This window comes from Terrapene carolina, unplaced genomic scaffold, assembly GCF_002925995.2.
Source record: "Terrapene carolina triunguis isolate 2854851 unplaced genomic scaffold, T_m_triunguis-2.0 Scaffold210, whole genome shotgun sequence".
Lineage (NCBI taxonomy): Eukaryota > Metazoa > Chordata > Testudines > Emydidae > Terrapene > Terrapene triunguis.
In genome coordinates, this window is record NW_020664561.1 from 6,846,966 (window position 1) to 6,863,005 (window position 16,040).

Genomic DNA, 16,040 nt, shown 5'->3' on the forward strand with positions numbered 1-16,040 from the left:
AAATAGCAGTGAGGAAAGGCAGCTGTCTCTTCCCCGCAGAATCCATAGCAACCCAGGGCAGGGGAGGCGGAAAGGGAAGGCCTTCCCTCCGAGTAAGAAGAAAGATTCAAGGGGTCTAAGGACACAGCTGCCTCCCTTTAGGACACACCTGTGGCTGGGTGATGAGAGATCCGGGAGCGGGTGGGGGGTCTGCGAAGGCACTTAGGTGCCCCCAGCAGGATAATGGGATGGTCTTGATGATACTTATACTGATGCAGCAGCAAGAGGATCCCACTGTGCTAGGTGCTGTACAAACACATAGCCAGTCCCTGCCCCAAAGATCTGACAGTGTAACTCTGGGATGGAAAATGCTTTGTGCCTTTATCCGTAGAAGTTGCTACCAGCACCCTGTATTATAATATGCCCTTCTCTATCCCTTTTCATTCAGGAGTCTCTCAGCAGCTGCCAAACATCTGAACTATGCCTCACAGCCCCCTTTGAGGAAGGGAATAACACCTCCACATTTGCAGATGGGGAAAAGGTGTTGCAGAAAGTTTGTGACCCAGCCGCAGTGTCAGAACTCAGCAGAGTTCATAAATCATGACTTCTACCTTCCAGGCTCTGTTGTCCTATCTCTGCCGGATGGCGCTTTCTCCCTTCCTCTTCATACTTAGGCCCCGAGTCGTGCTGAAGATCAAGCACGGACGTCAACAGAAGAACTCATGCAGTGAACATGTCACAAATGCTCAAGTACCTTGCTACATCAGGCCTGGCAGAGGGAAGTTGCTGGGAGGTTGCGTGAGGCACACTACAGACCTTGGCATAGCTCCCAAGTGTGTCTGTCCAGAGTGAGACAGGGGTGTTTTTTCTCAATGGTGGGATACCACAGCATAGCCTGTGCACAAGTTTCTGTGCTCAGGGCGCATTGCCTTTGTTTATTGATCTCACAGTCACATAGTAGTTTAGCAACTGACTGAGTTTGTAGCTGGTCCTTAAGAGATTAAACTATTAGCCTCTAAAATCTATCTAGTTCAATGCTCCTCACTTTCAAAAAAAAAAAACAACCCACCTTGGGCTGGTTCCTCAGCAGCTTGTAAATTACCATACCAATGGAGGGGTGCTGATTTACACCAGCTGAAACTCTGGCTGAAGGAGAGCATGTTGTTGCTATATCTATTACCTTCCCTTCCCATTTGTACTCCCACCTCTGGATTGGTTGGATGTATATGAATTTTAATAGGGTGTGTTTATGATCATCTTTTTATTTTGCAATGTTTTGATGGTGCTGTAGACATCTTTTTAAAGATAAATATTACAATTTTCCTTTTTAAAAAATAAAACCAGGGAAATTCCATGCAAAACGATATGTTAATTGTAACAACACCTAGGTCTAATACAGCACTTTTCATCCATGGATCTCAAAGCACTTTACAAATGGCGTTGGTATCCTCATTCCCACTTTACAGATGGGGAAACTGAGGCACTGAGCGATGACGTGACTTGCCCAAGGTCCCCCAGGAGGCCAATGGCAGAGTCAGGAGTAGCACCCAGGTCTCTTGCCCCGGCCAGTGCTCTACTATAAGGCAACACTGCCTAATGTAATGTTATGTGTCTGCTGTGAGGGCCACAGCTGTGAAGAAACATAGAGGTACAATTGATTTGGTATTACACATGTGGGTATGCATTACAATGCAGTCTTTAAGAATGTCCTTTTTTCTCCAGTATTGTGGTGTTATACGATTTTCTCCCCATACGGGGTTAATGCCACCTTAATTCTTCATTTCCTGGCTTCTCTGAAAGGGCATAAGGCACCCATAAGGGCTCTGCTGAATCAGTGCCATGCACCTGACCACGGCTTCTAGATCCTGCAGTGCGCTGTGTATGCAGCACCCTGTCAAGTTGTTATCTCTGAGAGAAGAAGTATAGTGGATGGATCCCTGTAATTTGTGTGTAGGGAGATACACCTATACCTCATTTAGCTGTGTGACCTGGGCAAGTCACTGCTCCTCTCTGCCTTAGTTTCCCCTCCCCACCCTTTCTTTGTCCTTCCTATTTAGAGTATAAACTCCCAGGGCAGAGACTGCCTCTTACTATGTGTTTGTACAGCACCTAGCACAGTGGAGCTCTGATTGCAGCCCAGGGTCTTGCAAGGTGACTGTAACCCAATTAACAGTACGTATGCAGCCATCTCCCGCTGCAGTTTTCTCCTTATTTTACATTGGATCCAGTCTCTGAGCCAAATTCCCACTGATGCCAATGAGAGCGCTGCACAAGTAAGGATAGTTAGAAACAGCCAGCCTTGTGCTCCCCTTGTCCCTGCGTGTGGTGGTAGCCTGTGCCCACAGTGCATAAAGGGGCATGACATGGTGGGTGCCCCCACATGGAGTTCAAGATTGCTGGGTTGGGAGAGGGCAGGGCGGGGAGCGCCAAGCACTAGCAGATTCTCTCCCCTTTGTGTAGCACCCCTTTCCAGTGCCGCCCCCCCCCCCCCCCGGGGGGCCCCGGGGGGCGGGGGGCCCCCACCCCCTGGGGGCCCACTTTCTCAAACAGGGAGCAGGAAGCCAGCTGGCTAGAAGCAAGGGGACTGCACCAATGCCCCTGGATTCTAGCAGCTCCCCTAAGACCTGTGGGTTTCAGATGGATGCATCTGGGCCTCTCTCCTAGCAGGTGCGAAGCAAACTCTGCCCCACAATGAGAGAAACTTCAAGCAAACTCTGCAGAGTGAAACTCAGCTGGCTTCAATTTCCCTGCCTAGGAATCTCTTACATGGAGGAGAATAGGGCCCTGGGGAGGAGTCAGGATTTGGTCTTACATCCAGAGTAGTTCTGAATTGCAGCCACCTCTGGGGCCTGGGATAGCCTCTTACCAATGCACCGGCCAGGGGAGTGAAATGTTGGCTCAATTTCTCTTTCAACCTGCAAAGCACATGCAGTAAGCACCCTTTGTAAAGTGCTTTGAGATCCATGGATGATCCAAGGGACCCATTGCTATGACGTGCCACGGACGCTGTACCCAACACCCTGATCCATCCCGTTGGGGTGCAATATCCAAGATCAATGGGATTACGAAAGCGCTGGCACGATTCATACATGCAAAGGAACAGCGCAGAGAGTGAGCCGTTAGCGTCAATCCTTCATTGGAGGGCTTCACTGCACAGCATCACTGGGGGAGCACTACAGTAGACTTAATCAGTGCCAGTCTAGCTGAGACGGGGTAAGCAAACACAGGTGTCTTGTCTAAACTAGAGCTCTCACCAGCAGCACTACAATGGTGGGACTCCAGTGGGGGAGAGTTCCTGGGAAACGCTAGCAGAGAGCAGGCTTTGGTCCCATTGCTAATGACTTGGGAGTGTAACTAATAAAGTGGGAGAGGCTGTGACCAGGTCACTGATCTCTCAGGGGAAAGGTGGGAGGGAGGAGATGCAAGAATGGGGAATCTTTAGAACATTTAAAGCTTTTTCCTTTCCAGGTGCCTTGAGCCAAGCCGTGCCTGGGCCATCACTGCTAGAGCTCCCCTCCTCACAGTCCCCTAGGGGGGTACAGAGGAATGTGGGGGGAGAAGTATCTGTGCATCGCTACTTTCCCCTCACACACGTTTCTTCACCTGGAGGAAGCAGGGGAAAATCTGAGCACCTCCCCCCCACCCCCGGCAGCGCTCCCCTGCCAGCTGGGAGCAGTTTCTGACACTACACCGGCAGTGCACACTTCTGCACTGCTGTACGGTGCCCCCTTGACCATGGTGTCCCCAGGCAGTCGCCCGTGTGGCCCACCCCTAAAGCCGGCCCTGACCGGAAGACACATCCTAATGTCTAGTTCTTAAGTATCCAATGGATCTTTTGGAGAACTTTCCATTTAAAATGTTGTGACTGAAAACAAATATTCAAGTCTACTTTTGGAGAAGACCTTGAACCGCCCCCACTTAATGAGATTTACAACAAAAAACTACAACTAATTTTCCCTGAAGCCGTGCATAGCCTTACACATTTTTTGCACATTGACAATGACTGCGGCAGAAGCCGAAAGAAGTTCCAGCAAGCCGGCATTCATCAGAAACTGCAGACCATCTAGTCTGTGCCAGTCACCATGCTGTCTTGTCTATTGAATGTGAACTCGCAAGAGAAATTCACTTTAGTGAGGTCGTTTGTAATAGTGCAATGAAAAAGGGCAGAAAGGTAAAGTTGTAAAGTGATAAGACCGATCTATGCCATTCCAGAACTAAGACAGTATTTTCTTTCATTAATTAGTTTGTCTGTGTGGGACGGGCTGGGGGCCCAGATTATGAATTTGCTCTGGGCCCAGGAAAATATTGTTTGGAGCTTGTATCCTGGCTGAGGTCAGAGAGAGATGCACTGTTGTCCAGTCACCGGATGAGGCAGATGAGGTCAGTGTAACTGGAGAACAGAGTTCCTTTGCAGGTTCCTTTCTGAGAACAAGAAGATGCTTCCAAATATTCCTGAAAGGACCAATTTTTTAGACAGCACCAGAAAGTGCCACATTTCTCAAGAACTATAGTCAGGTATTCAGATCCCAGAGTCACAGAATTGGCCGAAGACTCCACACCTTGCCATGCAAATTCAGCTCCAGAATCATAGTTTTTGGGGTGGGGGTTGGGAGTCTAGCCCTTATGGTTGTGTTAAGATAACCTTCCAATCACCCACTATGTAACTAATGCAGTCCTGTCTGCCTGAGTCTGCAGTCAGCCCGAAAGGCTGGCTCTGAGAGGGGTGAACAACCCATTCATCTCAAAGGGGTGAGAGGTTTGAAACTCAATGATGGCAATTTCAGTGTGAATACTGTTAACTATTTAACTGCTGGTTATTTTAGCAGGCATATCTAGCTAATGTGCTAACCCCAAACTGCCTGCCACACTTCCCCATGTCAAATGCCAAAACCTCAGCTTGCCCCTTAACCAGCTGCCACTCCCTTCAGCTTCCCCCTGATAGCATCTACACTTATGTATTTTCAACACAATACTCTGCAGCACACTAAAAATTACACATTTGGGGGCAGAATCTAATTAATTAAATTTAATATCAAACTAGATATCCCAAGGAGTATTGCACTGAGTGTATTATTTATTTTCATATCTCAATCAACATCAACCTCTATTTCTTACTTTATCTGACCCTGCCACCAAATTGCCAGTCTGCTGAACAAGAGCGCTGCAGAATCCAGGGATTTTGCCATGGAGTTTAGCTCCAGCTTGCCACAGGGTATCTAGGGCCTTGGCTACAACTTTGTGTCCAAGAAAGACCAAGCATTAATGCAATGTTAAGGAAAATGGAGAAACCCACCATTAAAAAGTCTCCTGTTCTTTTTGCGGATACAGACTAACACGGCTGCTACTCTGAAACCTACCATTAAAAAGTCTGAAAATACAGTGTTGAGGTTGCAAGTTTAAAATGAATTCTGCTCTTTCATTTCATAGTTTCATAGATTTTTTAGGGCAGATGGGATCATTAGCTCATCTAGTCTGACCTTCTGCATAACACAGGCTATTAAACTGCACCCCTATGTTAAGCTGAACAATTTTAGTTAGACCAAAGCATTTCAGTCCTTAGGAAACTAAACTATGTGCCATAGGCAGAGAATAGGAGAGACCCAGGTGCCACTTGCAATGGCCACTAATTAGCTAGGTGAGAGATGCCCAGATGATACAAATTGGTGAACCATCCCCCATTCTGCAGAGGAAGGTGAACCCCCCCCCCCCCCCCAAGATCTCTGCCTATCTGATCTGGCGGAAACATTCTTTCCCCGCCAGAGGAGTTGGAACAATGTGTGTAGTGGGGGTGCTGAAAGCCATTGAAGCAAACTGTAACCCCTGTATGTGATGGAAATTACTTTAAACCAGGGGGGTGGCAGCATCTCTAGTTCCACCATCCCTGTTCCTCACCCCAAATCTAGAGACTCTGGACGTATGAACAAGGCACACCTGCCAGGCGAATAAAAAGAATTCTTTGTACCACCTCTTGTTATTATGTGTTAAATTATTGTGAGAGGTAGCAGGGCTGGGGGAATAACCTGGGACTCTGGTTACCTAGGGTCTCATCTCAGCTCTGCCACTGGACTGCCGTGTGAACTTGGGCAAGTCATTTCACCTCGAGGTGCCTTAGATTCTCCTCAAACCCATCCTCAGTCTTGTTTGTTTAGCTTTTAAGATCTTCAGGGTTAGGGTAATCTGTCTGTTACTGGTACAGCTGGTCAGAAAATGGATTTTCTCTCCTTTGACAAATGTGGAGATTTTGAAAAAAAAGTTGTCCCAAATTGAAGTAAAAAGCCAAACATTCAAAAAGCATGGAAAAAACAAATTAAAAAGTTGTTTGGGGCCAATCAAAATATGTTGGTTCTAGAAATGTGAAACATTTAATTGCTAGGGGGATTTGTTTTTATTTTTATTATATAGATATATTTCTAAAATACAATGCAAGATGAAAAGGCACTTTGCAATGAACCATCAACACTTTTCAGTTCAAAAATGTCAAAATGGGATGTTCAACATTTTGAAAATTGTTTTTCCATTTTTAAAAACACAATTCTCACCCAAATTGATACATTGTCATGAAAAATCCCAACTAAGTTAAAATTTCATTTTCCAGAGGAAAACTGTTTCAAGGAACATTTGCTAATCCATTCTACTCTCCACAGGGTCTCAGACAATGGGACCCTGACATCTGTTGGAACGTCTAGGCACTACTGAAACACAACTAGTGGAAATATGCCTTGTCTTTGTACTATTATAAGTGGTTGATAATCAAAATGTGATATAATTAAATGCAAATAATGCACATTTAAAATGGCTCTGAGAAGTACTTAAAAGCCAGGAAATGCTGGGGTTAAAGTTGCCTGTACAAATTTAAATGCCATCTTAAGTGTATGTAAACAATAGTCTTTAATTAAGTGATCACAGATGACGTCTCAAATAATATATAATGTAACATATTATTAAGGAATGTAATGTAGATGCCATGGATAAACATGTTTAATATCTTGTAATATATTAGTATCTTAATTTTTTCTGAGTTCATTATCTTAATGTTACAGGATATCTGGACTGACTTGGGTTTTTTAAAAAGGGTTTTTTCCCCCCCAAAGCATGACATTAAATAATGGTGTGAACACTGTGCATCCAAAATCCAGTGATTTCCCTCTTTGGATGAAAATACATTTATGCATGATCAAATAATAACCTTATCAGTCCATATAATAGCAGTATATATTATAATTTATTAAAGTGTATCTTTAATATGAAGAGTTGGTCCAATATTTCTTTCCGAGCAGCCTAGCCCCAAGTTCTTTAGCGAAATCCAAAATGTTTTGAGTACTTTGCAATACAAAATGAAATGATGATAATATTGCAAAACGGTTTCTTTAATTTCCTATAGCAGATGAAAACATTTATACTGATAACTTTCGAGGCAGGGTGTATTTCCCATTAAGACGGTATTTCTAACCTGTCAAGGTGCAAACTGATTTTATTGTTTCATTGTCTGACATATGTGTTTTCCCAAGAACTAATTATTTCCTTGTATTAAATAATTACAGTATATTTTCAAGATATTAAACCTTGCATGTTTTGGATACAGCTGCCCTTAAAATCAATGGGAGATTTACTTAGCTCCAGATCAGGCAAAAACTGAATTCAGACGTTAAAATCTGGCTCCGCTTTGCTGTCCTGCGTCTGAAATATGTTGCCTAACTACTTTTTCCTGGGTGCTTTCCCTATCGATGATTATCAGGCACTGTTTGTACAGCTGAAGTAGGAATACAAAATGCTACACACATCTAGTTAAAGGTTTTTTTTTTTAAATGTAAGATATACAGTATTAGTTGAAGAATAGCGCGACCCTCAAATTAAAGGGTGAAATTCCGGCCCCACTGAAGTTAATGGGAGTTTGCCATTGATTTCAAGGGAGCTCGGGTTTCCCCCAAAGATTGTATCCTAGTGCATACACTGGGATGCTAAAATTGCACATTCGACCTTAACTTGAGCATTTCCCGGCTGTGAGTGGTTAGATGTACCACCCTAATATTGCATGGGTGTAGGGTTCCCCCCCCCACTATTAAATATGCATGCGGCGTGGGTGCTTTACACGTCTTTACTGCACCCTGTGTCCTCTCTCTTCATTTCGGAGCTGTGTTTGCAGAGACAGGGAGCAGGCTAGTATGGAGAGAGAGAGGGTGCGGTGAGGCAGGAGAGTTGCAGATGGGGAGGAAACTTAGAGATGAGACTGGGAGGTACCAGAGTCAGGAAATGAGACCAGCTCCCGCAGCAGGGAGAGAGCTAAGCCCCGAGCTCGCTTTCCCCCAGGTTAGCGCAGCGTAGGGCCCGAGGAGAACTGCTAGGGGAAGCCACCTACCCGAGAGAGAAGCAGACATATGCCAGGAACTCCGGGCAACCGCCTCCCGCTCACCTGCAGCTCCCCACCCCGAGGAGCAAACACAGCTGGCCCGGCCGGGTTCGCTCTGCAAAAGCGCAACCCACCGGGAGAGCTGCCCGAGTCGGTCTCGGGGCAGGAAGGCTCTGCCGGCCCCTGGGAGCGAGGAGGGGGCAAAGCCCTGCCGAAGAGCAGCCGGGGGGCTGCAGCGGGGGCTGCCGGCCCAGGGGAGGAATCGACCTTTCCTCCAAGGCCCCCCAGGCGCGTCTGCCTGCACGAACCAGGGATTCCCCCTTTGCGGCTACTTTGCAACTGTCCCCCCGCCGGCCAGGTAAGCGAGCTCTGCCTTGGGATGGGGCTGGGCGCAAAGCGAGGGGACTTTGGGGGGCTCTCCAGCGGCTTTCTGATTGCCCTGGGTCCCTCTCGGAGCGGTGGTAGAGATGGATCCTCGTCTCGCCTGCAAAGAGGGGATGGAGCTGAAGCGGGGTCCGCTGGGAGGGGACCAGTTGGGAAGATGCAGCCCTGGATCCCCGGAGGTGGGGGCCAAGGGAGTTCTTGCAACGAGCCAACCGGCCCAGGACAAAATCTGATCGAGTAGCGAGCCCCCCCCTTTCCCTCTCCCCCCCCGCCTTGTCCATTTCGGCCCCAGTCCGGCTCTGGGGTGAGTCTAAGCGCCGCGTGTCCATTGCTGTTTTGCAGCCGGGCTGACTCCCCTCCCGGTCCCTCACCATGTTAGACGGGTTGAAAATGGAAGAGAATTTGCAGAACGCGCTGGAGACCTCGGCCCCGTTCTCCTCCTTGCTGGGTAAGTTGCAAGAAACTTCCCGTGCTGATCTCGCCCCAGGGTTGAGGGGGCCGGGCGGGGGACCCCGCATCCCACCCGTTGGACAGGGAAAAGAAAAGGCTGCTGCGTCTTACGAGGGCGTGAGGCGCTGCGCAGCTCCTCTCCCCTTGCTGACCCTGTAAGAGACCAGGGGTTCGGCTCGGTTTCGTGCGCTCTCTGGGGCAATGGTTGATTTCAAGCCCCTGGTGAAATCTGACGCCTCTCCAGCCGCGCAGATCCAGCTTCTCCCTGAAATCTCGGACCAGCCTAAAGCTGCGGTTAAATTGGGCCTTTTCTTCCCTGCCCTTCCCGCACTCCGCTACCGAATGCATGTGTGAATGTGCCGCTCACGTTCTCAGAGAGAGGAGGCAAGAAATCGGATTTAGCCAGAGCCTCAGCAAAAGTTTGCACGATTTCACTCTGGTGGGCACGCGCCCTGGTTCCAGTGACCAAGAATAAACAGCCCGGTTAGGTGCATACATTACCCCCCTCCCCCCAGTTTAGAACTAATTTCCCACCTGTGAGAAAGTTACAAATAAAATCAAGTGTAGAAGAACCAGGGATCGAAATCCGCAGCCTTTGTGCATGGAGCAGGCGGGGGATTCTGCTTTTTTCTTCACCCGGGATTGTCTTTTGTTTTTGTTAAACAGGCCTTGAAAAATCAAAATAAAAACTTTGAAAATTGCCTTCCAGAATATTAGGCTAGGATTCAGGAAAACGGGCGATTTTTCATTGAATCGTTTGTTTTTTAATTGTCTTCCCCACTCGTAAAAGAAATGAAAAATATCCACCTAATTTACGATGTTAATGGATTAAAAAAAAAAGAATGAACCGCTTAGATCTCTCTCTTTGTTGCTTTGATTAGTAATAATAATAAACATAATAATTACAGTGTTGGAAATCACAGATTGGTGCAGATAGCATTGTGGAATTTATACCGATGGAATGTGTACAAATTTACCATCTCAGATACCATTCCTGTTATTCTATAGCGCGTTTCTCTATATTAGTTACACTAATTTTTGTTTCTAACTATAGATCTATAACACACAAATGTAGTATGTGTATATATATAAAACATACATATATACTCACATATATACTGTGCACATATAAGATATATACACTCCATATTTGTGGAATCTAAATCTATCTATCTATCTATCTATCTAGATTAGTTTAAGAGGAAAATACCCATATTTTGAAGAATGTTTAGTCCTTGTAAGAAATACCTAATTCCAGAATAGATTACTTAAAACTAAATTCGTGTTCAAGTACCACAGTTCAACTGTTGATAAAAAATCTTAAAATTCAAACGAGTGAAATGTCTTCTTTTAATTAGCTGAAGTGTTTTCTTTTTCGTCTTCATTTCACTTCTCTATTAGCACGAGGCACAACATTTTCCCTTTGATGATATCTGCTCCTAGTTTTTGTTGATTTATAAATTCTCTCCTTATCTCGTGAGTCAAACGGGTTCCTTTAGGATTATTTCGACCCCAAACATTTCATTCTTTTAATGCCACTTTTAAAAAAAATGTGTCATGGCGGGGGATAGCTCCTAACATGGGGGCGGGGGGCGCTTTCGTGAGCATAAACTCGAATTTAAATAAGGAAGGTTAATTCTTTGAAAAACTAACCGCTTCCCATCGAGATGTTTATCTCCATAGTGGATTTCCTGCCGATCATCTTTTGCCATCTTTGGGAGGTCAAATATTTTTGTTATTTTCCTACAAATTCGTTTAGGGAAAAAAATGACAAAATATTCTTGAGACTCGAGTCTGACTCGCACCCGCTCAGTTGCGGAGGGGACACACCAGACAGCGGGCAGTGTATTTTCTCGCCTGTGTGTCCCCATGCGGGGTGTATATTTCTAAGGCGCGTGTATGCAAATCCCACGGGTTTGTGTCAGGGCGGCCTGGGAATCCCTGCTCTGGTGAAATAAGTTCACCGGATCATTTCTCTGCCCAGAAAACATCCCCTGCCGTTGGAACGACCGTTTTGGTTTGCTCAGGCCCCCCGCTCTTCCAAGAAGAGGCACAAGCCCAAGGAGCCTCTGGAAGTGGCTCGTGACTCATGTGAGACCCACAGCCTGGGGTCGTTGGGGAAGGGAGGCCGGGGGAAGGGGCCTTTTTGCTGCCCATGGTGCCACCCCTCTCTGTGTGTCTTTGGTCGCAGGCAGAGCCGTGAGCCCCAAGTCGGTGTGCGAGGGCTGCCAGAGGGTGATCTCGGACCGGTTTCTGCTGCGGCTCAATGACAGCCTGTGGCACGAGCAGTGCGTGCAGTGCGCCTCTTGCAAGGAGCCTCTGGAGACCACCTGCTTCTACCGCGACAAGAAGCTCTACTGCAAGCTCGACTATGAGAAGTAAGTTGAGCGCGATCGCCTCCGCCCCGGGCGGCAGGACGGACGGACAGATCGGCCGGCCAGCCCCCACCCCGGTCCTTTCAGAGCGCGATCTCTGCCCGGAGAAAGGCCTGTCCTGAAGGCCGCAGGTCCGGGTCTGATCAGCGGGGAGAAGCGATCTGAGAACGGAGCTGCGGGGCCGGTGCGTGGCAATCAGGTGCATCGCTTTGCTTTGCAATGCCCGCAGCTGGAGCGCAGCCACAGTGTGCCCGAGCCCCCGGCCAAACGCGCACTCCCGCATGCACGCGGCTACCGACGGGCTAAGGGCGATGCCCAGCAGCTGGCCGGGGCGGGCTTCGCTGCACGGGACTATTTCCCTCCGTCGCTTCTCACTCAGACGCGTCCCTAGTGTCTGGGCTGCGGCTCTGTGTTCGGGACACTCTGGGGGCGCAGCCGGACCCCCAGCGGGTGAGATTGTGTCTGTTTCCTGTTGTGTGGAGCCCACCGCCTTGCTAAGGCTAGAGGCCGGGGGGACAACTACAAGTGTTGCAAGGGCTGCAGTTTCAGAAGGGCCCTGTGCACTCGGGAGCCCGTGGAAAGCCAACGGGATTCGGGTTCCTGAAAGGCCTTAAGTGGCCCCTGGAGCGGGTGGATTCTTCACGGGCACACAGGCTGTATTTGCCACACAGAACTCTGCACACACACTATGTCCCAGCGGGATATCTGCTGGGTTGTTCCACACCACTTCCCCAAGCCCCTCTATGTAGCTTTAAAAACGGGGATTCCTGGTTTCTTTCACATGATCTCAAATGCACCCAAAGTATTTATCTAAGGAGCTTACCAGCCCCCCATCACTGCAGTGTCTGAGCACCTCCCAATCTTCCGTGTGTTCGCCCTTACACCCCATTGCACAGATGGGAGAACTGAGGCACCCAGAGATTAATGGCGAAATTCTGGTCCCATTGGGCTCAATGGCAAAACTCCCATTCACTTCAGTGAGGGCATGATTTCATTCTAGGTGACTTAGCCAAGCTCCCACGGGGAATCGAACCCGTATCTGCAGAGTCCCAGTCTTGGGACTAACCCTGCAGGGCTGGAAAGGTGGGGAGAGGGGGCACCTTCTTGTTAAGACAGGGAGTGGGGCCTTGCTCCTGATGTCTTCACCCAGGCAAGACTTCTCTTGACTTCAGCAGGAGTTTGACTTGGGTGAGAACCACAGGATGTGGCCTTTAGTAGGTACTGGGGTGGAATGGGAGTCCCTCTTGTTCTATTTCCCATTCAAATCCTTCTGCAGTGCTAAAGGCAGGGCTGGGGGGATGTTCGGAGAGCAAGGAGCTTTCTCCCCCAGCATAGGGGATGGAAGCAAGAGTGGCCCTGGAACTGCTACTTTCCCAGAGACACAGCACCCCATAGGCCCACCCTCCCCTCCAGACTGCATCGCCCCAGGGACCTCTTGATGCCAATTGGGCAGAGGGGATAGATGGGGGTTTACAGGGATTCCCTGATTCAGGTGTATGCATAATAATTCACCAAAGGGCGGCAAGTAAGTTCTCTGCTGAGAGCCAGTAGCTCACTGGTACCGTAATCATTGTGTGATGTATCTACAGATAATAGTTAAGAAGTTTTGTATCTACTCTGGAAATTATTCTCTTAAAAGCATTGACACTGAAAGCAGGTCAATAGAGGTGACATTTCCCTCTCTCTCTTATTCCCTGGGTTGGGCTCCCTGTGGCTGCTAAGGAGGGCTTGTGATTCCCTGCCCAGCTCCTCCAGGCCTGCGTGCTGCCTTTTACTATGGGTGCTACCTACATGGCAGAGCTGGACCCCCAGGATGGCCTGCTTCAAAGCCCGTTTAAAGCCAATGGAAAGAATCCTACTGCTTTAAAGGGGTTTTGGATCAGGCCCTTGGCAAACCAGGAAAATGGGGCCAGATCCTGCTGCCACTAAAGTCAGTAGCAGTTTTGCAGGTTTCTCAGTGTTTAATGCTGGGGCTCATTTTCCCAGGTTCTACGAGTTGTTTAGTTTGTGTCTTTGCAGGGGTGTGCTGGTGGGAGGCCGGCCGTTCGTCCCACATTAAGCCGGACAGCCCTCTTTTTTCCTATGGTTTTGTCCCCTGTGCCGTATCCTGGATGGGCAACACCAAAGAGCGGACCACTCTGCCCCAGGAGGTGTGACCACGCATGTGAGGTCATGCCAGCGGCTCTTCAAAATCTCGTCCTCTGGGTGGCAGGGCGGGGTCACATAGGTGAGGGTGGGCTCATGCCCTTCCTGGAAGTACCATAATGTCCAGTATGCTGGAGATGCATCAGTGGCCACCCAAGTTTGTGGGCCAGTGGGCTTGTTTAACAGGGCAGTTCCCAGGAGTCAAATGTTCAGACTTTTATGCATGAGAATACTACACATATTGACAAGCCCCATGATATCCATTCAGAAACACTGGAAATGTATCTGATATATTAGAAAACTGAGTATACTGGCAAAGTTCTTCTCTCGCCATGTTAATAAGGAGAGTGTATTCTAGGGCAAATCTTATATTTCGCTAAAGCGGCTTCTGTAACTTCCCTTTAAGGCCTGTGTAGAGGACATGAGTTTAATTACTGCAGCTACAAGTAAAGTTTGAAGCAGAATTTGTGAGAGTGGAAGCTTGGCGTTGTTTTCAAATGCTCAGGAAACAAGGAAAGAACTCTCTGAAGCTGAAATGAAAGGAAGAGGTTCAGCTAAAAAAATTAAAAACGGTTGTGGTTTTTTTGGTCTCATGCCTTGATATGTGTGTGTCGTGTTAATCCATTGATAAAAATATAGCTGCAAGTTTTAGTACTTTGTGGGATTAAAAGCAATGTAACGTGTCCTCTTTAAAAAAAAAACAAAATGAGTCTTCAGAACATACTTCCTTGCTATTATGGTAGTGAAGGGAAAATATGATGAAATGTCACAGTATAAACACCTGCCTAAGTTGCCGTATGCTTGGCTTTTGAGGTTGTGCCTTATATATGTCTGTTTTCATGGCTTCTGAACGTTTAGCTAGAAAAGGGGCCCAGTCCTGCTGCCTTTACTCATATGGATCTACCTTATTGAAATAAGATGTCACAGTGTAGTCACTGAGCCAGATTTACAACTGGGACAGATTGCAATAGCTCTGTTGAAATGCACCGAGCAATGCTGATTTCCACCAAGAGGAGGGGATCTGGCTGACTGGGACTCTTTGCATGAGTAAGAACTACTTGGGAAAATGGTTCCAACCCAGAGATAGATTGAGAGATACATACTCAGAAATATATACAAATGAAAAGCCAATTTATTGTGAATATACCCACTTGATCTAATTATTAGATGGTTTCATTTTATTACTAACTTTTTACTAGAAATAAAAAAAACAACTCTTTGACAGTATAATTATAAATTAAATTAGTTGTTACCTAAGTATTAAGGGCTCAGTCCTACACCGTTGAAGTCAGTGGGAGTTTTGCCATTGAATTCTGTGGGAACAGGATCAGACCTTTAAGGAGGTGAAAAATACGGAAGTTAAGGGAACACAGCAGAATGGAGACAGTATGAGTTACAATGGGTATGCAGATTGTTTTTATACAAGATAACCAGATCACGTTAATTAGTGTGACAGCATAGAGAAGAGGGGGGAAAAAACCCAAAGATCTCTATACTCTTTCAGTTTCTTTTAGCTGTATTGAGATTTCCCACACTTGTATGTTTTTAATAACTATTTTCCAAACCTACTAATCTTCCTCTCATTCTGCTTATAGTTTGGTTTCTTCATGTGCCAGATTTAGTGACAATTGCTTAGAAGATATATTCTGGCTGAGATCCACATAGAGATGCACACAAACAGGCCCACAGTCTTGATATGTATTGTATTGGCATTATTAGCATGAAATTAACGTGGAGAGAGCAGTTAATATTGGAAACATCTAATTATTCTAAACTAATCTATGATTCTGTAATGGTTAGTTATTATTGTAGGTGATTTATAAGTTAGTTTTGTTGGCTCAATTTCCAAAGGTAAGCTCCTAAATATTACGTCCAAAATCTCATCCAGGGGTACTTAAATGAGAGTTTATGAATGTAAAATAGTTGTTTATTGGCCTAGACCTTCTTCCATACAAATCAATGGCAAAGCTCTCGTTGACTTCAGTGCCAGCAGGATTGGATCCCATGGTGAAATCTTGGTCAGTTGAAGTCAATGGGAGGTTTGCCATTTAACTCAATGGGGCCAGTATTTCACCTATGTGTCTAGATGCTGATTTAAAACAAAATTATCCAGATGAGGGATTTGGACAAACTTTATGGTGGCTTTAAAAAACATTTGACCTAAGATAAATAGTTACATTTCCCCAGTATCTGCAGCATTTCTTTCTGCTTGCAATGGGATTAAGATTTCATTCATAAAGAGTTTAGAAATGAGTATTAGATGTTCTAGTATGTATTTATGGACGGGTATAAGCACATCAGTAGAAAGCATTACAGATGGTTCTAATAAGAGCAGGTTGGGGATTTTTCAACTCAATATT

The 16,040-nt window shown here is 46.7% G+C and overlaps 1 protein-coding gene across 1 annotated transcript in view; it reads left to right on the forward strand.

Annotated features, from left to right (window-relative positions):
- Nucleotides 1-9,082: 9,082 nt before the first annotated feature.
- LOC112107429 (LIM homeobox transcription factor 1-alpha) overlaps nt 9,083-16,040 on the forward strand; it is a 151,265-nt gene continuing 144,307 nt past the window's right edge. Inside the window, exons 1-2 of the mRNA XM_024201124.1 lie at nt 9,083-9,158; nt 11,352-11,538. Of these exons, the coding sequence (XP_024056892.1) occupies nt 9,083-9,158; nt 11,352-11,538 (263 nt within the window). The remainder of the gene's footprint in view (nt 9,159-11,351; nt 11,539-16,040) is intronic.